Source organism: Stenella coeruleoalba, assembly GCF_951394435.1.
Source record: "Stenella coeruleoalba genome assembly, chromosome: 2".
Lineage (NCBI taxonomy): Eukaryota > Metazoa > Chordata > Mammalia > Artiodactyla > Delphinidae > Stenella > Stenella coeruleoalba.
The window spans coordinates 169,007,918-169,031,532 of record NC_137147.1 but is presented as its reverse complement, the minus strand read 5'-3'; the positions used below and the strand labels follow the sequence as shown (position 1 = coordinate 169,031,532).

The window sequence follows — 23,615 nt, the reverse complement described above, 5'->3', positions numbered from 1 at the left end:
AAAAACTCCTTATGCCTTGCTAAACAATATAAATTTATCCCATTAATACCAGAAAATCCTTAAAGGATTTAAGTAAGACAGTGACATGGTCTGATCTGCATCTTTATTTGTTAAAAAAAAATTTTAATATTTATTTATTCATACATTAATTTATTTTGGCTGCACCAGGTCTTAGTTGCGGCATGTGGTATTTTTAGTTGTGGCATGCAGACCTCTTAGTTGCAGCATGCACGTGGGATATAGTTCCCTTACCAGGGATGGAACCTGGGCCCCCTGCATTGGGAGCCTGAAGTCTTACCCACTGGACCACCAGGGAAGTCCCTGATCTGCATCTTTACATAGACCCTAATAGATTCTGGTAACACCTAGAGAATGAGCTGGATAACAGAATAAAGGTTAAGAGGTTGCTGAAAGAGTTCATATAACAAATTACGCAGAATTGCCAAAGCAGGAGCAGTGGAAACATAAAGGAAAAGACAAGTTAAAATGATGAATAACAGGAAAAACCTTTAAAAAAACAAATGGTGACAAACTAAACTCTTCCCTCTCATTTCTTTAAGTCCCTAGCATAACTCTGGTTTAGAACTTCTAATTCTTTTAATCTATCATATACAGATAAGGAACACCAGAGAAGAAGCAGGCTTAGAGTGGGAATGTAAGAAGAACTGAGGTTTATTACGTTGTTGGGAATGAGTCTGAAAATCAAGATAAAATTCTACACTGGAGGCAGAGATTTGGCAATCTAACGAATATAGATGACTGCTCAATCTGTAGGTATGAATAAGATATCTTCCAACAGAATAGGCATAGAATGAGAAGTGAATAAGTAGAGGAGAGGATACTGGGAATAAAACAAGAGGTACACAAAGAAATCGTAAAAGATACTGTCAATACTCTCAGGAAGACATTGCTATAAAGACCTACTTTCAAAAAAAGATCTGAAATAAATAATCTAACCTCCTATCTTAAGGAATCAGAAAAAGAAGAGCAAATAAAACTCAGAGCAAGCAGAAGGAAGAAAAAAAATAAATAGCAGAAATACAATAAAGAACAGGAAAACTATTTTTAAAAAAAGAATGAAATCACAAGTTGGTTTAAAAGAACAAAATGGCATATAAAGCAATTATACTCCAATTAAAAGAAAAGAACAAAACTGCTAAACTTCAGCTTAAATGACAAAGGAAAAAGGAAAAAGGACTCAAATATACTATAATCAGGAATAAAAGGGGATATTACTACCCATATTACCAAAAAAATTTTTAAAGGATTATGAAGAGAATACTATGAATAACTGTATGCCAACAAATTTAAAAATCTAGATGAAATGGGCAAATTCTTAGAAACATCCAAACTAAAAAAATTGATACAAGAAGATATAAATAGATTTTTCTCAAAAGAAAATATACAAATGGCCAAAAAGAACATGAAAAGATGCTAATTCATTAGTCATAAGGTAAATGCAAATTGAAACCACAATAAGATACCATTTCACACTCACTTGGATGGCTAGGGAAAAAAAATAGAAAATAACAAGTCTTGGTGAGGATGTGGTGAAGTTAGAACCCTCATATACTACTAATGGAAATGTAAAGTAGTACAGCTGCTGTGGGAAATAGTTTGGCAGTTCCTCAAAAAGTTAAACAGGAGTTACCATAATGACCCAGCAATTCTATCCTAAGTATATACACAAGACAAATTTAAAAAATATGTTCACACAAAAACCTGTGTGAAAGTTCACAGCGGTTTCATACCAGTCAAGAAGTGGAAACAACCCAAATGTCCATCAACTGATGACTGGATAAACCAAATGTGACGTATATTCATATAATTTGTATCATCAAGCCATAGAAAAAAGAATGAAGTGCTGATATGTGCTACAACATAGACAAAACTTATGCTTAAATATGGAAAACATTATGCCAAGTAAAAGGAACCAGACACGAACTCCCTCTACATATAGTGTCAACTCAACAAAAGGCAAATCCACAGAGACAGAAAGTATATTACTGATTGCCAGGGTATAGAGGGGGAGGGGAATATATTGGGATGTATGTGATTTATTTCCGGATTGATAAAAATGTTCTAGCATTAGGCTTCCCTGGTGGCGCACTGGTTAAGAATCCGCCGGCCAATGCAGGGGACACGGGTTCGAGCCCTGCTCTGGGAAGATCCCACATACCGCGGAGCAACTAAGTCCGTGTGCCACAACTACTGAGCCTGCGCTCTAGAGCCCGCGAGCCACAATTACTGAAGCCCGTGTGCCACAACTACTGAAGCCCATGCGCCTAGAGCCCGTGCTCCACAACAAGAGAAGCCCACACACTGCAACAAAGAGTAGCCCCGCTCTCAGCAACTAGAGAAAACCCCCGTGCAGCAGTGATGACCCAATGCAGCCAAAAATTAAATAAATGAATAAAATAAAATTTTTAAAAAATGTTCTGGCATTAGATAGTGGTTACAGTTGCACCACATTATGAATACAGTTGACCATTTACCAATATGGATTTGAACTGCATGGGTCCACTTACATGTGAATTTTTTTCAACAGTAAGTACTGCATTACTACATGATCCTCGGTTGGTTGAATCCATGGATGCAAAACTGACAATAGGGATGAAAGCTGTATACAAAGAGCCAACTATAAATTTTATCCAAATTTTTCTACATGTGAGGAGCGTCAGGGCCCCTAACCCCTGAGTTATTCAAGGGCCAACTGTGTACCAAAAACCTTTGAATTATATACTTTTAAATGGTTAAAACTGTAACTTTTATATTACATAAATTTTACTTCATTAAAAATTTTGGGGGGAAAAGATAAGATACTGGAGAAGTAGAACAAGAACCATTTACTCTGAAAAAGGATGAGAGAAGTATGAAAAAAGAAAAAGAAATAAGGGGTGTAATTTTATACGTACATGCAAAACAATTAATTAAATCAAAGGAATGATAAACAAAATTCAGGATAGTCATTAACCTTGGGGAATGCAATGGTGAAAAGCATGCACTATATTCAACAGTGCTGGTAACATTCTATTTCTTAAATTGGTGGTAGATTCCTGAGTGCTCATTTTATTAGTGTGGCCACATAACTTATACATATTGCTTTCAATGTATCAAATATTTCAGAATAAAAGCTGAAAAAGGATGTATGAAAATATGGCAAAATATTAACAGGTGTTATATTTCTAATAAATTCATAATCTCTGTACTTTTCTATAAATTTGAAGTATTTTATAATTTATAAAATACATAGAGGAGAATGCTATAATGGAATACAGAAAGCTTCAAAAGAGAATGGCCGGGCTTCCCTGGTGGCGCAGTGGTTGAGAGTCCACCTGCCGATGCAGGGAACGCGGGTTCGTGCCCCGGTCTGGGAAGATCCCACATGCCGTGGAGCGGCTGGGCCCGGGAGCCATGGCCGCTGAGCCTGCGCATCCAGAGCCTGTGCTCCGCAAAGGGAGAGGCCACAACAGTGAGAGGCCCGCATACCACAAAAAAAAAAAAAAGAGAATGGCCAACAATTTCTCTGAAATGAAATCAAGTAAGATAAAAACCTGTCTCCGGGAATTGGCAACCAGAACTGGTCACTAGTAATTTATCGGAAAAAAGCTAACAAAAAAGGTGCTAAAACCAAAACTATTCAAAAAATACATGTACTAATAAATCCTAACCCTGGAAATGATTTTAGTAACATCTTCTTAAAGTATGGCAGTTAGAATAATTGTGAGCAGACATGGTATACAGAATAATGCCCCCCCACCTGTCCCCAAGGTGTCCATGCCTTAATGTCCAGAACCCGTGAATACGTTACCTTAAATAGCAAAAGGGACTACACAAATTTATCTAAGTTAAGGACCCAGAGATGCAGAGCTTATCCTGAATTGTCTGGGTGGGCCCAACCTAATCATAAGAGTTCTCATAAAGTGTATCTGAGAACCAGACGGACTGAAGCATTAGAGGGACTTCCCCATAATTGATGGCTCTGAAGATGGAGGATGGGGGCCACAAGGCAAGGAGAGCAGGCAGCCTCCCAAAACTGGAAAATATAAGGAAAGAGATCCTCCTCTAGAAATTTTGAAAAGGTTCAAAGCCTGCCAACACCTTAATTTTAACCCAGTGAGGTCCATGTCAGACTTCTACAGAACTGTAATAAATTTGTTCTGCTTTAAGTTTGTGATAAGTTGTTAGAGCAACCATAAAAAACAAATACAGAAGAATAAAATGGAATGTAAATTCTTCTTTTTCTTTCCTCCCCCCAGAGACAAGTCTCACAGTTTTTATTGCTTGATACTCAATATAATGAAGAAGAAAAAAAATTTTAAGCTAACATTTGACACCTCACACCCATTAGGATGGTTACTATCAAAAAAAAAAAAAAGCAAAAACAATTAAGTGTTGGCAAGGATATTGAAAAATTGGAATCCTTGTACACTGTTGGTGGGAATTTTTAAAATGGTGCAGTCACTTTGGAAACAGATTTTGAAAATTAAAAATATAAGTGTATATTGGGCTTCCCTGGTGGCACAGTGGTTGAGAGTCCGCCTGCCGATGCAGGGGACACGGGTTCGTGCCCTGGTCCGGAAAAGATCCCACGTGCCACGGAGCAGCTGGGCCTGTGAGCCACGGCCGCTGAGCCTGCGCATCCGTAGCCTGTGCTCCGCAACGGGAGAGGCCACAACAGTGAGAGGCCCGCGTACCACAAAAAAAAAAAAATATATATATATATATATATATATATGTATATGTATATATATATAACTGTATAAAATAAATATGCGACAAAGATCTACTGTACAGCACAGGGATGTATAATAGCCAATAATGTATAATAACTTTAAATGGAGTATAATCTATAAACATTTTGAATCACTATGTTGTACACCTGAAACTAATATAATATTGTAAATCAACTATACCTCAATTAAAAAAATTTTTAAATATAACTACCATATGATCCAGCAATTGCACTTCTGGGTAAAATGGAGATTCGAAAAGATATCTGAACATCCATGTTCAAAGCAGCTTATTTACAACAGCCAAAAGGTGAATGCAACCCAAGTGTCCCTTAACAGATAAATGGTAAGATGTGGTATATAATACAATGCAGTATTAGTATTATTCAGACTTAAAAAGGAAGGAAATTCTGACACATCCTATAACATGGATGCACCTTGAGGACATTATGCTAAGTGAAGTAAGTCAGTCACAAAAAGACAAATACTACATGATTCTAACTCACATGAGGTATCTAGAGTAGTTGAATTCATACAAACAAAGTAAAATGCTGGTTGTCAGGGGCTGGAGGGAAGGGGAAATGGGGAGCTGTTGTTTAATGACTATAGTTTCAGTTTTTGTAAAATTAAAAAATTCTGGAGATTGGGTGTACAACAATGTGAATATATTAAACACTACTTAACTGTACACTTAAAAATGGTTAAAATGACAAATTTTATATTATGTGTATTTTACCACAATTAAAACCAAAAAAATGGAATACATTTGAAAAAGGAGAAAACACAAACATATGGATTTTTCCAACTAAGTCCAAGCAACTCTCCTTCAATCCTCCACAGGCTAAATATTACTTCACTAGGTGCCAATTCTACACTTGTCTTTGTAATTAAAAATATAAGTCCAGAGCAATTAGGCAAGAAAACAAAATAAAAGACATCGAATTGGAAGCGAAGACGTAAAACCGTCACTATTTGCAGATGACATGATACTATATATAGAAAACCCTACAGACTCCACAAAAGAAAACGTTAAACAAATAAACAAATTCAGTAAAGTTGCAGAATATAAAATCAATATACAAAATCAGTTGCATTTCTATACACTAATAACAAACTATCAGAAAGAGAAATTAATAAAACAATCCCACTAACAACTGCATCATAAAGAATAATACATAGGAATTAATTTAACCAAGGAGGTGAAAGATCTCTACACTGAAAACTAAATGACATTAATGAAAGAAATTGAAGGCACAAACAATGGAAAGATATTCTGTAGTCATGGGATGGAAGAATTAATATTGTTAAAATGTCCACACTACCCAAAGGAAGCCATAGATTCAGTGTAATCCATATGAAGATTCCAATGGCACTTTTCCGAGAAATAGAAAAAACAATCCCAAAATTTGTATGGAACCACAAAAGGCCCCAAATAGACAAAGCAATTGTGAGAAACAACAAACCTGGAGGCATCATGCTCCCTGATTTCAACTATATTACAAAGCTACACTAGTCAGAACAGTATGGTACTGGCATAAAAGCAGACACATAGATCAACGGAACAGAACAGGGAGCCCAGAAATACACCCAAGCGTATACGGTCAATTTGTGGCAAAAGAGACAAAATGGATTAAAGACTTGAATGTAAGACCTGAAACCATAAAACTCCTATAAGAAAACATAGGCAGTCAGCTCCTTGACATTGCTCTTGGTGATGATTTTTTGGACTTGATACCAAAAACAAAAATAAACAAGTGGTAATACATCAAAAATAAACAAGTGGCAAAAAGCTACCACAAAGCCAAGGAAACCATCAACAAAATGAAAAGGCAACCTACCAAAAGGGAGAAAATATCTGCAAATCATACACAGCTGACCCCTGAATATGGGTTTGAACTGTGCAAGTACACTTAATGTTTTGTTTTTTTTCAATAAACATAGTACCTGGGGCTTCCCTGGTGGTGCAGTGGTTGAGAGTCCGCCTGCCGATGCAGGGGATACGGGTTCGCGCCCCGGTCCAGGAGGATCCCACATGCCGCGGAGCGGCTGGGCCCGTGAGCCATGGCCGCTGAGCCTGCGTGTCCAGAGCCTGTGCTCCGCAACGGGAGAGGCCACAACAGTGAGAGGCCCGCATACCGCAAAAAAAAAAAAACAAAAAACATAGTACCTGTATTTTCATTTTACAAATCTTTAAGTGTGGGGGAAAGTTTGTGTGTGCTTCTAAATCATAATACGTGGAATCAAATGAACCAGGGTTTAAGTTTTGATTCTATCTAAACTGTTTCTGCTTCCTGCTTTGGGTGAGTCATTTGTCATTTCCTTTGTTTCTGAGGCAGAGATAGCAGTACTTGATTTTCAACTGCTCAGGGGTCAGCACCCCAACCCCTAGTTGTTTCAACTGTTGAAGGGTCAATTGTATCTGATAAGGGGTTGATATCCAAAATATATAAAGAACTCCTATAATTCAAGAGGGAAACAAAATCCGATTAAAAACTGAGCAGAGGATCTGAAGAGACATTTTTTCAAAGAAGACACACAGATGGCCAACAGACATATGAAAAGATGCTTAACATCGCTAATCATCAGGGAAATGCAAATGAGAGTCACGAGATATCGCCTCACATCTGTTAGAATGGCTATTATCAAAAATACAAGAAATAAGTATTGGTGAGAATGTGGAGAAAAGGGAACCCTTGTTGGTGAGAATGTAAATTGGTGCAGCCACTACTGGGAAACTGTTTGGAGGTTCCTTTAAAAAACAAAAATGTCCTACCATATGGATCCACTTCTGGGTATTTATTTGAAGAAGACAAAAGCACTAATTCAAAAAGATCTATGTACCCCCATGTTCGCTACAGCACTATTTACAATAGCCAAGACACGGAAACAACCTAAATGTCCATCAATGGATGGGATGGAATGGGTGATGGGGGTCAAATTTCCAGTTACAAAATAACCCAAGATTTTAAAGAAAACCTGTGTTCATTATATTAATCTCATGACATTAACTTCATTCACCAATGCAAAGAAACATGACAATTTGCCTGTTAAATTAATACAACCCAGTACTATGTCAGTTAATAACGACAAAGGATTTAGGTGGCTCCCAACAGTATCTACTTCCTTTTTTACCCCAAATATACTCTTTTCAAACTTTCAGCATGCCTCCAAATTCTAATATTCCAAAATTAAAGAGCAAGTCTAAATTTACCTATGCAAACTGAAAATGATGTTTTATACTTTCCTATCAAAGAATGGTAACATATTTGGTTTATTCTTAAGAATGCTTCTAATCCCTTTCCTCTAGATACCCAATATTCAAGAGTTCCTTTTTATCTGGAACATTTATTCTAAGAGTCTGCAGTTCCAGGTTACACAGGGAAGCAAGAGTTATTTTAAAAATGTACCCATTAATAAAATGCTCATTATGGGTTTCCCATCCCAACCACACTAGCCCTCAAATCAACACAGTGTCTATGCCTGTTCATCGTGCCATTAGTCTCTTGCTGGCTATAGATTTGTAAACACCTGACAATTTAATCCAAATGCAATGCAAAACGACGTGCAAATTAAATTACATTAGCAAAATATGCAAAATTTCAGAAAGTTAATGAAAATGTGTTGGGAAAACTGCTTGGAATCATTTAAACAGTCTTGAACAAATAAGAGGTATGTCAGCTAATGACTAAAAAAGATAATCAACAAAGATGATACTAGATTCAAGAATTTTCTTTAAACAGCAAATAATTAAGGAAGGTTCTTGGAACTGAAGAAACTCCCTACCACTTTTGCAAAAATAAACTCCATTATAATTATATCTTAAAAGTTAAAAAAAATGATAGCATTTGCCTTATATTCTGATTTCAGAACCCAATCCTGCAAAAGATGCAAGTCCCTGTAAAAACCTGGCCTCAAATTAGACATAATGTAGAAGGTTATCTTATGTTTATTCACTAAATGGAATAGAGAAATAGAATAATAAAACTATTATTATTATTTTAATCCTAAAAATAAAATTCACATTCCCAGTTGTGGAAGAAGCAGCAAATTCCTGATGTAGGTACCAATCACCAACTGCACTGGCAAGCCAGAGCTCATAAGAACTAGAAAAAACTATCTGCAAAAATAGAAAAATGACTTTCATAAAGGTAGAACAACACTATCACCATTTTGCCTTACAAAGAGACAACAGAAGCCAAACTGATGAACTAAGTTGACCTATAATCCTCCTGTAGGCAATCCACAAAAAGTTTTCACTAAGGTGCTGAACAATTGATTCAGAGCTAGGTTTCACTTCATCAATGGAACATGCAAGCTTTCAATTGGGAATCTCTACAAAAGGCAACCTTTGTAATAAATGAACCACCAGAGAAGATTCTAATAAAACTTACCATTGTGTATTGCATTCAGCAACTCTGAGAAAGCTTTTAAGTAAGGAAAAAAGGACTTCAGGTTAAGATCATTCTCAAACACACAAAAGAAATACATAGGCATAGGCTGCATCAGTATAATAAAATCTCAGTAAATCTACCTTGGATCATTGCTTAAATCATTAAAACTACAAGCTTGGCTCAGTCTTCACATGGTATAAATTTCTAGATACTGCATTTCACTTGCCAATATAGTACCTACTAAATTTAAATAACATGTCAGATATACTGTCATAATGATGACAAATCTCCTTAGTAATAAATAAAGCTACTTTTAAAAAGACATTTAGTAGTCTAACTATGTAATGTCTTTCTGGCTGAAAGTCAGTATCTATAAGATGCAATTCTATACAGGTAAATCCACCTTTGGTCACACTTAATAGTATTTATTATAACGAAAAACCTCATTTTATCATCTAACCTGATCAAACATTCTCAATTCCTAGACTTTAGTATAATAGGCTCAAGATATGCAGAGGCCTAAGCAAAAAAAGATATCTAAAGACAATATACAAATATTAACATTAAGATTAGTGAAAAACAAAAAAATTGGAAATATTACTTCATTGGGGAACAGAAGTCACAATTCTACAATGGAAGCACCATATTAAAAGGTCAGCAATCAACAAAATTTGGTCACAATTTGACTCTAATATGGATCCTGAACACAGGACAAAGCAGCAAGTTAAGCTACCTTTGTAGGAGAAAGAAATCTATTCAATTAAGAACCAACTGCATCTGAGAAAATTAAAATTTAAAGGTTCAGAAGTGGCATAATATACTAGAAAAAGCACTAGAGTAGGAGTCAAAAAGTCTGGGTTACCAACCCAGTTATACAACTTACTAGTTGTTGGACAAGCTCCATCATGCCGATACTGCATGGAAATTTCTGTTGGGAGGGAGGAGAAAGGAAATCAGCAAAGAAGTTGCCAGTGAGTTAAGGGCAGAAAAGAAACAGGCCAGAAAAACAGGAAAACATTCACCTAAAAGTCTAGCTGAGCAGGGCAAACAGAAATGCAAGAACAGAAATTATGAGCCAGTAATTGGGACATAAGGGGTAGGAGGACCAAACATGATGGCATTCTCACAAATCTTAACAGGACAGTGTAGAAATGTGTGTGCATGTATATGTGTGCAACGAATGAGGAAAAGACAGAAGGGCTTACAAATGAATCTGTATAACAAGCATTTAAGAATAAATGGATTCACTTCTATGAGGAAGTAGAGTTAGGCAATGAGATAAACTAATGTGCTTTATGTAATTCATTAGATGAGAACAGTGTATCAAACACATTTGAATGCTATGTTCAATTAGCAATTACGATTTAAGTATGAAAATTATTTAGTTTATATCTGAGCAGAAATCCATTATGACTTACATAACAATAAAAAACTCATTAAACTACAGTCTGCTTACTTTCTTCTACCTTTCATTTTTGATGATGATAATGAATGAAAAGCCATTACTCTTATTCTTTTACTCCACCCAAATGAGGAGAACGAGCAGAGGGTGACATGAAGCAACAAAACACTGCTAAAAGCAAAATCTGCTCAGAAATGGGAAATAAATTTCCATATGACACTCCAAAGGAAAAGTAATCGATAAAACCAGTGCTAAGGCTTTGACTCAAAATTCCTGGCCTGGGAACTCCCTGGCGGCCCAGTGGTTAAGATTCTGCACTTCCACTGCAGGAGGCAAGGGTTCGATCCCTGGCTGGGGAACTAAGATCCCGCAAGCCGCCGCAGGAAGCCGCAGGAATTCTCTGGCTATTACTTAACCAAAAACATGACTTCTAGGAACCATGTGCACAGCAGAGCCTTCCAGGCAACCATCACTCACACATCTACCTCAGAACTCAAGTCTAATCATTGGCCCACTCTGAATAACTTGAGATTAAGAAGAAAGACAAAGCAAGGTAGAGGAAGCCAGCACTCACTTGCAATCACTGTAATGTTAAAAGAACTTGACATTAGATACTGTTAAAAAATCAAACACTTAGGCCAGTTTAGTGTAAGTCCTTTCCAGATGACCCTCGAAAATGAGTCATGGTGGGAGAATTTGCCACCTTAATGCTTCAGTAACAAATGCAATACAAGTGAGATTTTAAAAGGTTATTAAAGAGATAGACATGTTACATTATAGAGAAATGGTAGTTGTTTGGAATGGTCCTAAAAAATAATCAAAGGACACTCATGCAGAAGGATTTTCTCAGTGGGGACAAAAAACTGGAATATGGCTATTCTGGCCTTTGATCTAGTACTTTTATAGAAAGACAGCCATGACATAGGGCCAGCAAATTTTCAGATCATCAAAAGCCAAAACAAAATCAGGGGATTTTCTAAGAAAGCAAATTCCAAGGTATATCCTGGTCTTAGCAGCATCCAATATCCTTTATGATTTTCATTTATAACCCAATATAATCAATGTATATAAAATCATGAACCTGAGTCATTTAGATGTGAATTATGTTCACTAACTGTAACTAATCCTTCATCTACAATACTGTGTTAGTAACTCTACTCTCATGAGTTTATTAGATTAATATTTTAGCTATATGATTCCCTTACCTGTTTACAGAATCAGTCTATTTCTAATTAAAATATTTTATCAAAAAAAGACTCCTCAGTTTCACTTTACCAACAGAAGTAGATATGACATAAACAGGGATACATTTAACAAGTTCCCTTTCATAGTTACACAGGCTCAAGTTAAACTTTCATAACCTTCATATTTCAGGAGAAGCCAGAAGAAACTTCTATTGAGGCGATCTACTCATAGTAATAACTTGTCTTTGTGAAATCAGGAACAATTTAAGATTAAGTACATAGTCTCACAACCAAAGGACTGCCTTTCCAGAATCTCCTTTTATAGCATGTATCACCACTAAAGAATTCTATCACTGAAATAGATTTCAGGTATCTTAACTGAGAAAGGTATAGAGGCATTCTATTAAAGAATTAGAGACTGAGTTTAAAAAACAAAAAACAGGGAACCCTATACTTTGAAAGGACAGAGCGTGCCCAAAGAAAAGAAATTAATGTTAAACCACCATCATTTAACGAATACCAAACTTTTCTCAGAGAAAATAAGATGATGATTTTTGTGAAGGAAAAATGCTAACCTTCACTTTACTAAATCATAAACTCTCCTAATGTGGTTGAGATAAAAAGGAAAACAAGGACTTCCCTGGTGGTGCAGTGGTTAAGAATCCGCCCGCCAATGCAGGAGACACGGGTTTGAGCCCTGGTACAGGAAGATCCCACATGCCGTGGAGCAACTAAGCCCATGCGCCACGACTACTGCGTCTACGCTCTAGAGACAGAGAGCCACAACTACAGAAGCCCGTGCACCTAGAGCCTGCACACCACAACGAAGAGTAGCCCCCGCTTGCAGCAACTAGAGAAAGGCCGTGCATAGCAACGAAGACCCAACGCAGCCAAAAACAAACAAACAAATAAATAAATAAATAAAAGGAAAACAGAAAAGGACAAATACAGCACGTCAACTCTTCCAAAATATTCAATGTTTTCAACATCTTAATTTTCAATGTTTCAAAAGACCAGGTGCCTATTAAGAGCTCAAAAGAACGTACGTAGGAAAGAATTCAATCAAAAGTTTAATATAATTTGTAAGCCAAAACTTACAACCTTTAGTAGCCATTTAAAACATTTTGTACAAGTCAGTATAAAACAGTAGGTCATTTATCAGGATGTACTGTGATTTAATAAAAATCTTACAATACAAACCCTTGATCAGACAAGTTTAGAGGTGTTTTCTGGGTTTCTATTCTGACTGGATCTAGGCCTCCTAGAATAAATATCTTGCTACATATGCTCTACTATAATTTGAACATGTCATGAGAGAATTCTGATTACTCTAAAATTCTTTTAATAGTAAGTTGCCAGAATTAAGTCCAGAATGCTAATTCTAGGAGAAAGACCACTAGCCTCAAAGTCTGATTTCTTCAGCCTGGCATTCAACTCTCCATAAACTCATCCTGCTCTATTTAATCAACATTACTTCTAACTACCCCACAAACACAAGCTTCTTGTTTCTATGAAGTTTACCCTTCAAATATACCTTTACTATCTTTTCTGATAATAATGTTGGCCTTCTTTTTCTGCCTACTCCAAAGTACAATTCAAATTTCATCTTGTCCATGGTCTTTTCCAACTAATTATATATCCTAAAACTGGTCTGTAATACTATTGATACGTGAAAAGCTTTACAATAAATAATTTCACTTGCAACCTGGCAAAAACATTTGAAAGACAAGTACAAAATCACACAGGATACTACCAAACACATGATAACATTCTCAGTGATTACTAATAGTATTCATTCTTTTTTTCGTTTTTTAATGTTTAGCATTTATTATGGTCAAAGCACTGTGCTGGCAGTGGGGAGACAGTAATGAACATGACAAACACAGCCCCTAACCTCCTGGAGCTAGGATTATAGTGCTTGTTACAGTCTAACCTTATAATTAACAGGTGTTTACAAGGTCACCTGCATTGTTACTTGCACATGAATCTTTAAAAGGACATCATGGAAAACAATTCTTGATAACACGGTACACATTTTCTCCTTCTGACTTATTTATACAGGAGCGAGTTTTCTGCTCTTACAATTACTAAGTGCTTTCTCAATCTAAAATTAAGCCAAAGGAAAAATTAACATTTTGATACTAGTAGGAGGTACTATTGTTGCAAGTTAAATTATTGGCTCAAACTCTCTTGTTGATCCCATTGCTTAAAGCATGACTGACAGTATACTAGCAAGGTTTTACACCCTCATCAGCAAACATCCCTTGAATTTTATAATTAAGTATCTCTGGAATCAAGGAAAATGCATAGCTCCACCACTTAGAGCTGTGAGAATTCTGTCTGTTTCCTCTTCTATATAATGAGCGATAATACTTGATGCTTGTCAAGTGCTTAAGACAGTGTGCAGCACATGCTAAGTTTCAACAGCAGTTAGCAATTCTTAACTTATGGTAAGAAGGCGTAATTCCTAAATACTCATGGCATTTAGCCAGCTTCTTCTAGATAAGCATAGACTTTTTAGTACTAAGCTTATCAGTGAGAGAGTGCTCTGATCTAGTCATAAAACTTTTATTAAAATGTGTAAGATTAAATAATATATTACCTCAAATAGTTTTCAACAACTAATCTTATTTCCTAAGTATGGCTTTAACAAGATACATACACTCTTCAGAGTGATTTTAAAACTCAAGTTTAAGAAAAAAAAAAAATCCTAGGGCTTCCCTGGTGGCACAGTGGTTGAGAGTCTGCCTGCCGATGCAGGGGACGCGGGTTCGTGCCCCGGTTTGGGAAGATCCCACATGCCGCGGAGCGGCTGGGCCCGTGAGCCATGGCCGCTGAGCCTGCGCGTCCGGAGCCTGTGCTCCGCAACGGGAGAGGCCACAACAGTGAGAGGCCCGCGTACCACAAAAAAAAAAAAAAAAAACTTGACAAGTCTAAATTTAAGTCATTTATTTTGGTGAAATAATATTTATGGGAATTTCTCCCTAAATTTCTGTCTACCTACTGGTGAGGTAAAAGGGATACAAATTCATATTTTTCTGCCACAGATGTACCACAGACACTGCCCTCACAAAGTAATCAGTAATCAGTATAAAACATGATTTCCCACACACAAAATTTCCCTAAATCAATAACAGCTAGGAAAATCTTTTAAGAATTTATCTTTTAACTATTTAGCCTATATTAAGTAAAACTGGATTAGTGCCAAATGTCTTTTCCAAAGACCAAACTGTCCTCCTAAGATCGTAACACTTTTCATTAAGATAATTAAACGTCACTTAGCAACTCACAGTATTATCATAATGATAGTTTAAAATGAATTTGTGGGGACTTCCCTGGTGGTACAGTGGTTAGGAATCCACCTGCCAATGCAGGGGACACAGGCTCGAGCCCTGGTCCAGGAAGATCCCACATGCCGTGGAGCAACTAACCCCGTTGAAGCCCACGTGCCTAGAGCCCGTGCTCCGCAACAAGAGAAGCCACTGCAACGAGAAGCCTGCACACTGCAACGAAGAGTAGCCCCAGCTCGCCAAAACTAGAGAAAGCCCGTGCGCAGCAACAGACCCAATGCAGCCAAAAATAAATAAAATTTTAAAAAAATAAAATTAAATAAATTTGCTTGGTGGTGGTGGCAGTGGCAGTGGCAGTGGCGGTGGGTGGGTGGGTGAGAGGGAGGGAGGGAGAGAGGGAGGGAGGGAGAAAACAAGGGGCCAAGCCTACCTGAACCAAGTGGAGAGGAGCCCACACTAAGACTCTGCACACTCCCATTCCTGAGCGGCGTGGGGGATTTCTGGAGACTAGAGCTGGTTACACTTCCTGCAGCTGACGCTACAGATGACGTTGGTGAAGCAGAAGAAACTGAGAGATGAGAAACATTCTCTTGACTTTTGTTTCCTTTGGGTCTACCAGGCCCATGCTTACTTTGTTTATTTCCTTTTCTTTTCTTTTCCTTTACAGTTTCTTCTTCTATGCCAGAAGTTTGAGCCCGCTTATATCCTGCTGTAGGAAGGCTGGAATTACCCAAATCTCCAGGTGAATTTTCAAAGTTTTTAGGCTGTGGAATAACAGCTGAGGTTGAAGGGAGACCAATTATGGAACTAAAACTATTTACCCCCCCTTCCTGGCTTCCAGACTCTCCTTTATGTACATCTTTGGTTGATGATGACTGTTGGGAGTGAGTGTAACTGTCATTACGCAGATCTGAGTCTGTAAAGCTCAAGAAATCCTGGGGAGACTGTACTGAACTTCCCGAAGACGATTTTACACTGCCTGGAGTTCCTGAAAAACTGCCTGTAGTGGGGGAAAAAAAAAAATGGGGTAGGAAAAGAAAAAATTGGATGCAAAAGTTCCCATGAGCAGTAGAAATGACACAATCATCAAAAAGAGAGGATGAAAAAAATTACAAAACTTAGGACATCAGTATGTAACAAAGCTAGATTTTTTAAGGATTATTACTGAAATCAAGTTTATCTATAAAATTATGTTTTAAAAATACTTTTTATAGTTATTAAACTGAATATTAACTCTTGAATTATATGCTATTACTTGTACAATTACCAAGATATAAGATGTGCTGTATTTAACCTACCTTTTACCATGGCAGCATTCCTCTACTCTCCCCCAAATGCCTTGTGTATGCTTGAGGAAGGACCAAAGAAAAGCGAAGTCTCAAGGAGACTCTGAAATGACTATGATTGAACTCTGCATGGCTTTGGGAACTTCCTTTCTTGCAATTATTGAAGGTATGATTATAAATGTTCCCAACATACAATAAGATCCAAAAGATGTTGCTCAGGTCGTAAGTTCTGAGTTTTAACTTCAAGATAATGTTGGCGAATGTTATCTTTCAGTTATATCTACCCCACCAAAACACGGATCTGATATAATCATCATCATATGGAACCTAATCTATATAACTCACATTCTCCCAGTCCACCTCCCACGGAGATGCATAAAGAAAAGAAACCAGCCACTTATATTCTGCTATTGCTTTTATGAAAGTAAAATCATAGGAGGGGCACCTCTCATGAATCTCTCACAACTGCTTATTTTTTCCCCACTCTTTAAAGAATATTAGTAAGCCCACCGTGCCATTATGAGATATAAAAACCTCAAGGTTCTTATTTACCAGGTTAAAACTAATGGCTGGGCTGAAACAAATTCGATCCACCATCCCACTTCATCAAACACTCTCGCCACGCTTGCCAAATGAAGTAACAAGTGTTTAGACTCAGTTTTGACCAACATCTATTGTGTTTCATAAAACTAAACTATGTCATGTTTTACCTAATGTCTTCAAGAAACGAAAGCTCAAAATAAAGTGTTCTGTTGGCAGTGGAAAGGAAATTCCAAGCTAAGTGTTAAATTTTACTGTAGAGAACATTCGTAAGTAATCACACATAAATCTGCCTAAATATTTACAAAGATATTTTTTCCCTACACATAAGAAATAATTTTTTTAACTAAAGTCTCAAGGTTTTGGTTTTTAAATTTTAAGCTCTTCTAAAATGGCTCATTAAAAAAAATTAATAGTTCTAAAATTTAACTCCTTCAAGAGAATATCTGCCTTATTAATCTACAAAATTACTTGTACCGATGTGACCATTTTCAGGCCATTTCTGTGTAAAAAAAATATATACATATTAAGAAGCCATTTACATTACATCAATCATTTAAGGATAACTGCAATTTGCCACTTAATTAACAGCTATAAAGAAGTTCTTTATTATCCATTCTGATCTGTCACCATCTGTTTTTTTTCCTGCACATTTTTGTTTTTACAGCTGGTGTTAAAAGCTCACGACAGCATAGCAAATACTTTAAAACACTTAGTATACACAATATTTTAAATGTGTATTTTCTAAAATTCACATACTACCTGCAATTTAAAAAAAAAAATTACCTTAAATGCCCTACCTTTAAATTTCAACTTTTAAAACTTTTCAGGATATTACTTCAGATATAAAAACATAACACGTTCTCTACCATATCTTAACAGAAGCAGGGAAAGACTCTCCAATATTGTGAAATTTAAGAAAATGAGAGCTCGCTTTTCTAAATGAATTAGTACTTCAAAGATAACATTAAAAACTCAATGCAATTTTACAAGTACAAAATAAGGTCTTAGTTATAGAGAAGAGATGACTGAATTCTGCTAATCACATTCAAAACGTGAATGAAGTTACATTAAAACTTAGTTTTACAGGAATTCCCTGGTGGTCCAGTGGTTAGGACTTGGCACTTTCACTGCCGTGGCCCAGGTTTGATCCCTGGTCAGGGAACTAAGATCCCGAAACCCAGGTGGCAAAAACAAACAAACAAAAAAACCAAAAACTACAGTTTTACTATTTGTTTTCCAAAGTATCATAAAAATAATATACAGTAAATTTATTAAACATAAAACAGCAAATTTAGCATTTCATTTCTTTTCTACTTGTCTTTTTGTTATATGAGGCAAAAAGAAAAAAAAAATCTAGGACTTGAAAATCTTGAAGCACAAAATAACTTAGTTTAAAAATATATGAATATACTTTTTAATGAAGAGGTCAGCAGACAGCATCTCTCTACATATTCAAATTATGTCCTGGTAGATTATGGGCATAATTTTTATTGTCAGCAAAAGCTTTAACAGGGTAAAGAAAAGGACAACTTTTTCCCTCATTTACTCCTAGGGGACAAAGGGCTGGGGTGGGGGCGAGGGAGAGGAGGCCTTTATTTTACTAAATGTATTTGTCTCGAACAGTTTTAGCACTTACATTTCTCAACATATTTATTTCAAAATAAAAACCTAGAACATTGGGCTAATGTATTCTAAGGTTTAGCTGAGTTATTTTGTTCTCCATAAAACAGACTTGTCATATAAAACACAAAATGCCTAGTTAATTCTGAATATCAGTTAAACAACAAATTATTTTTCAGTATAAGTATGTCCCAAATAAATGCATGGGACACACACTGAAAAAAATAATTTGTTGTTTAACTAAAACTCAAAACTAGCTGGGCATCCTGTACATACAGCAGCCATAATTACCAAAAGATATGTAGGCTGAGCAGAATTCTACTTTCGTCTTCAAGCTTTATAATAAATGCATTAATAATCAGCAAGTATTATTTACCGAGAACTATTTAGCTCCCCTAAAAATTACTGAGTACTTATTCACTTATTGAAAATGTATACCTTAACCGTTTTAGTGTTCAACGGGAAAAGACAAATAAAAACAATTTATAAATTAGAATGACTTTTCTGTTGAGCAGAAAGGAAAGGAAAACTCCAGCTTTTATTGTTTTTCTCCTCAGACTTAAACTTTATTCCACATCTATTTAAACATTAAAAAAAATTACAGTTCAACTTTAGCAGCACAGGTCATAACACAAAAAGAAAGCAAAGTTCCCAGAAACATTTGAAGAAGGAATACTAGTCTTTAAAGTAATCTTACTATAGCAACTAATCATAAAATAATCTCTAATTATCCAATAGTTATAAGTAAAAGGTAAATTCTTTTATAAAACTTAACTACTATTGATCATCACAAGAACAAGTATTTCAACTAAAATATCATAATTAATACCTTGCTGGAAAGGACTAGCTGCTGATACAGTCGTTCCTGGATTTCTTCCACCAGGCTTTCTTCCCCTTTGACCTGAGCTGTGAGCTGAAGATTTCTTCCCTTTGCCCTCTGACCCTCTAGCCTCTGAAACATCTTTTGCACTAGTAGTGTGCGCAGAGACTTCCTGGAAATTTGCATTTGTAAATCGTGCTGCAGTATCTTCCAAGCGCTTCAATGATCCAGATATAGAGTTGCTGCTAGTGCTTGTATAAGTCTAACATTTTGATTGAGAAAGGAAGTAAAAGGAAAAAGAACTGATTACAATTTGGCTACAGGGGGAAAAAAAGATGGCACATTAATAATAAATAATTATTGGACTTGAAAGATAAACATATGAAAGTTTCAGTTATAAAAACATGTCACTCTAAGAAAATCATGTAAGAACAATTTAGAGTCTGGTACAAATATTTCTTTTAAAAATGTAGATAATTTATAATATGACTGAGCATCAAATTGCAGCGATTAGTAAAAGTACATATTAGTTGTTTTTATTAAGTGACACACAGTAAGTAGTACAGAAGATACTTGTTTCTCAAGCAACATAATTTTCAACAAGAACAATCTACTTCTTAGACATGAAATTAAAATCAGCTTTAGTGTTCATCACTGAAAGGCAACAACTAGAGAGAAGTAAGGTACTACAATTTCACTACTGGACTATATCCTTGATATTATACAGATCTAGCATAGGTCAGAGCAAGAATTTTTTAAATTCAGATGAAGGCTGCTTTTCAAAAGAGAAATATTTAAAACCTTGAAACAGAAAAGATTTCTTCCCAGTATTAAGTTGAGGAAACAGTTACATTTTGCAGTTAAGATTTCTAAAAAAATTAAAAGTACAATTATACCATAAAATTGATTCACAATCACCCCCTATAATTAGTTATGGTAGGGAAGCAAAGCAAGATAAAGACAAACTTAAACAGTTTCCAGTTTTTAATAATCATTTTAATATAAGGTGCATGCAAATAATGACAAATTAAATGACTATTAAAGTGTGATGCCAGATGTAAATTAATCAACATGCTTTGAAATTAAAGATTTATATGGGGGCTTCCCTGGTGGCGCAGTGGTTGAGAATCTGCCTGCGAATGCAGGGGACACGGGTTCAAGCCCTGGTCTGGGAAGATCCCACATGCCGCGGAGCAACTAGGCCCGTGAGCCACAACTACTGAGCCTGCGTGTCTGGAGCCTGTGCTCCACAACAAGAGAGACCGCGACAGTGAGAGGCCCATGCACCACAATGAAGAGTAGCCCTCACTCACTGCAACTAGAGAAAGCCCTCGCACAGAAACAAAGACCCAACACACCCAAAAATAAATTGATTAATTTTTAAAAAAAGATTTATATGGTCCAAAGGGTCAGGGATTTTTGTTGCCATTGTTAAACTGGTGTCTGAACTATAACTAGCCCTAAATTTCTGTTGAATAAATAAATAATTTTCTAATACTTCTATCTGATATCTCCAATGTAACACAAGTGAAAAATCTGAAAATATGCAAAACTGAAATCTGCCACATATTAACAACCACTCAGTACAAAACATCAGAAAAATTTTAAAAATGAAAAAGTGACAATAAAAATCAGGTTTGTTAGCAAATCAGTGTTCAGAAAAAAGGAGTAAGAGGAAACTTCAACTGTTTTGAAAACCAAATCTTTACTACTACTCTTCTGCTACTTGCCCAGTGTTGCTGCTGCACCCCACAGCATCTCACTGCCAAGAACAGATTTTCACCATCAAGTACAAGAGACATTATGATCTCATAAAAAACTAATCACTATTGTAATAAACTATAATCCACAAATAAGAAAAAGGTTTTCAAACTAAATTTCAGGAGGAAACACACTCCCATTTAACAAAACAATCATATTTAAGCTGATTAAACTTCATGGATGACTACCTTTCCCAGCCAGACAGGTCACTTTCAAAATCACCTGACACTTCACTTTTCCAATATTTTAAGTTGATCCTGAGATTTTCCAACCCACTCATTTGACCCTAGTAAAGTTTAAAAGTCATCTAAAAAAACCACAATGGTGTTCTTCATTCAAGTCCTCTATGTGTCAAATAAGGAAAAGGAGAGAAAACTGGGTAGAATACCAACAACAGAAATATGCTGTTTCCACATAACAACCTAAATTAGGGTTGGTCAATTTTCCCAGTCATTTAGTAGAATATACTGGCTTACCCCTGAAGTATAAATATGTCCATAAATCCAATGAAAACATGATATTTGGAAGGGAAGGTATTACAAAGAAAGCATTTAATGAAAATTACACAAATTTCAGTGACCAAAGTCATATTAAATAAAACCATAACATTTTATTTTTTACAAACCTCAACACCTTGTAAGTTTAAAAAAAAAAAAAAAAAAAAGTACTACAGGGACTTCCCTGGTGGCACAAGTGGTTAAGAATCCATCTGCCAATGCAGAGGACACGGGTTCAAGCCCTGGTCCCGGAAGATCCCACATTCCACAGAGCAACTAAGCCTGTGTACCACAACTACTGAGCCTGCGCTCTAGAGCCCGCACGCCACAACTACTGAAGCTCGCCTGCCTAGAGCTCATGCTCCACAACAAGAGAAGCCACCACAATGAGAAGCCCACACACCACAGCGAAGAGTAGCCCTCACTCACTGCAACTAGAGAAAGCCCGCGTGCAGCAACAAAGACCCAACGCAGCCGTAAGTAAATAAATAAAATATACATAAATTTTTTTAAAAAGATACCACAGGTTTCTTAGTAAGAAAAAAAAAAACATAACAAAAATAACTTTAGCTGAAGATTCTAACAGTTAAAAAAAATTTTATACATGCCCCCAACATCACAAACCTGTTTCCTCAGTCAGTTTCACAACCTAAGTAACTCTCATAGCATTAGCATGCCATTGCTCTGAGAGCCACTATAGTGCTTAAAAATACATATTCATGTAAATTGATCATAAAATACAAACTAACTACATCAATTGGTACTCAACTAAGTAAAATATAGCCTTCCTTTTTTTTATTTTCCACTAGAGAGAATATTGGATATCTGGCTATATTGATAGTCTTTAGAGAAGTGCATAAACACTTTGTGATTTACAGGCAACTTAATGAATCTTTCAAAATAGACATCTACAATGTGTTTGATTTTTCTTTCATGGCCAACTAAAATTATTAGTCCTCAGATGAGATGCAAACCCTATATACCTACTAAATAGCATTAATTAGGAACAAAAAAATATTTCTAACTTCAAATAGAAATTTTTAGACTCATAATTAATCAAAGGCTATCAGAGGTAACCAAAGAAATAGCAGTTATTATATTTTAAAGGTATGGTTGCCTTAGGTTTTATTCTACAAGGCTCTGTAATCCATGTTTGGAAGAAGGAGGCAGAGGGAAGGAAAACAACCAATAGCTTTGCCTTTCACCAACATGGTAAAACAGAATAATGCTTGTTAAAAATTTTTTTTTAATTATATACTATTCAAGTCTCCCATAAAAGTCACATTTTTCACTAGCCCAATTCTTAGAATACAGCACAGAAACTATCAAACATGAAGCACAAAAAGAATGAAAACTTTTTAAGAGGGGAGGGGTGCCAGTAAGCTGTGGGACAACATTAAGAAACCTAATGTACATGCTATTGCAGTACCCAAAAAAAAGCAGGGGGGAGGGACTTAAAAATAATAATAGCAGGGGGAAAAAAGAAAAAAAATAAAGAAATAATAGAAAAACTATGAAATTTGATGAAAACTATAAACCTACAGATCAACTAACCCCAAGTATGAGAAACATAAAGAAAATGCCACGAATGCACATCATAATCATATGGCTTCTCGCTAAAAACCAACAATAAACAGAAAATGATAAAAGCAGCTGGGGGGGCGGTTAAATATGCCTATGTGCTAAGAAATAAGGATGAAAACAGATTTCTCATGAAAAAGATGCTAGCTAGAAAAGAGAAGAGTAAAATCTTCAATGTACTAAAAGAAACAAACTATCATTAACCTAGAATTCTATACCGAGCTAAAATACCTTTCAAAAACACAGGCAAAATAATTGTTTTTCAGATAAAAAAGCTGAAAGAACTAATCACCAGCGGTTAACACTATAGTAAATGCTAAAGGTTGTCTTTCAGGCAAGAGGAAAACAACAAAGGAAATGTGGATGTACACAAAGTAATTAAGAGCACTAGAAACAGTAATTACATGGATAAATACAGAAGATTTTTTAATTATTTAAGTCTCTTTATAAGGTAACTGATGATCTAGAGCAAAAATAATAACAATGAATTGTGAGGTTTATAAAATA

At 36.0% G+C, this 23,615-nt stretch overlaps 1 protein-coding gene across 12 annotated transcripts in view; it reads right to left on the bottom strand.

The window, feature by feature from the left end:
• Positions 1–23,615, bottom strand: part of MLLT10 (MLLT10 histone lysine methyltransferase DOT1L cofactor) — a 256,251-nt gene that overhangs the window by 65,406 nt on the left and 167,230 nt on the right. For 10 of the 12 annotated variants that reach the window (XM_079912301.1, XM_079912296.1, XM_079912302.1 and 7 more), the window contains 4 exons: positions 19,279–19,531; positions 15,431–16,000; positions 10,008–10,052; positions 9,125–9,157 (listed from right to left, as the gene is read on the bottom strand). In XM_079912301.1, the coding sequence (XP_079768427.1) occupies positions 9,125–9,157; positions 10,008–10,052; positions 15,431–16,000; positions 19,279–19,531 (901 nt within the window). The remainder of the gene's footprint in view (positions 1–9,124; positions 9,158–10,007; positions 10,053–15,430; positions 16,001–19,278; positions 19,532–23,615) is intronic. The other 2 variants (XM_079912304.1, XM_079912305.1) reach the window with 2 other exon arrangements.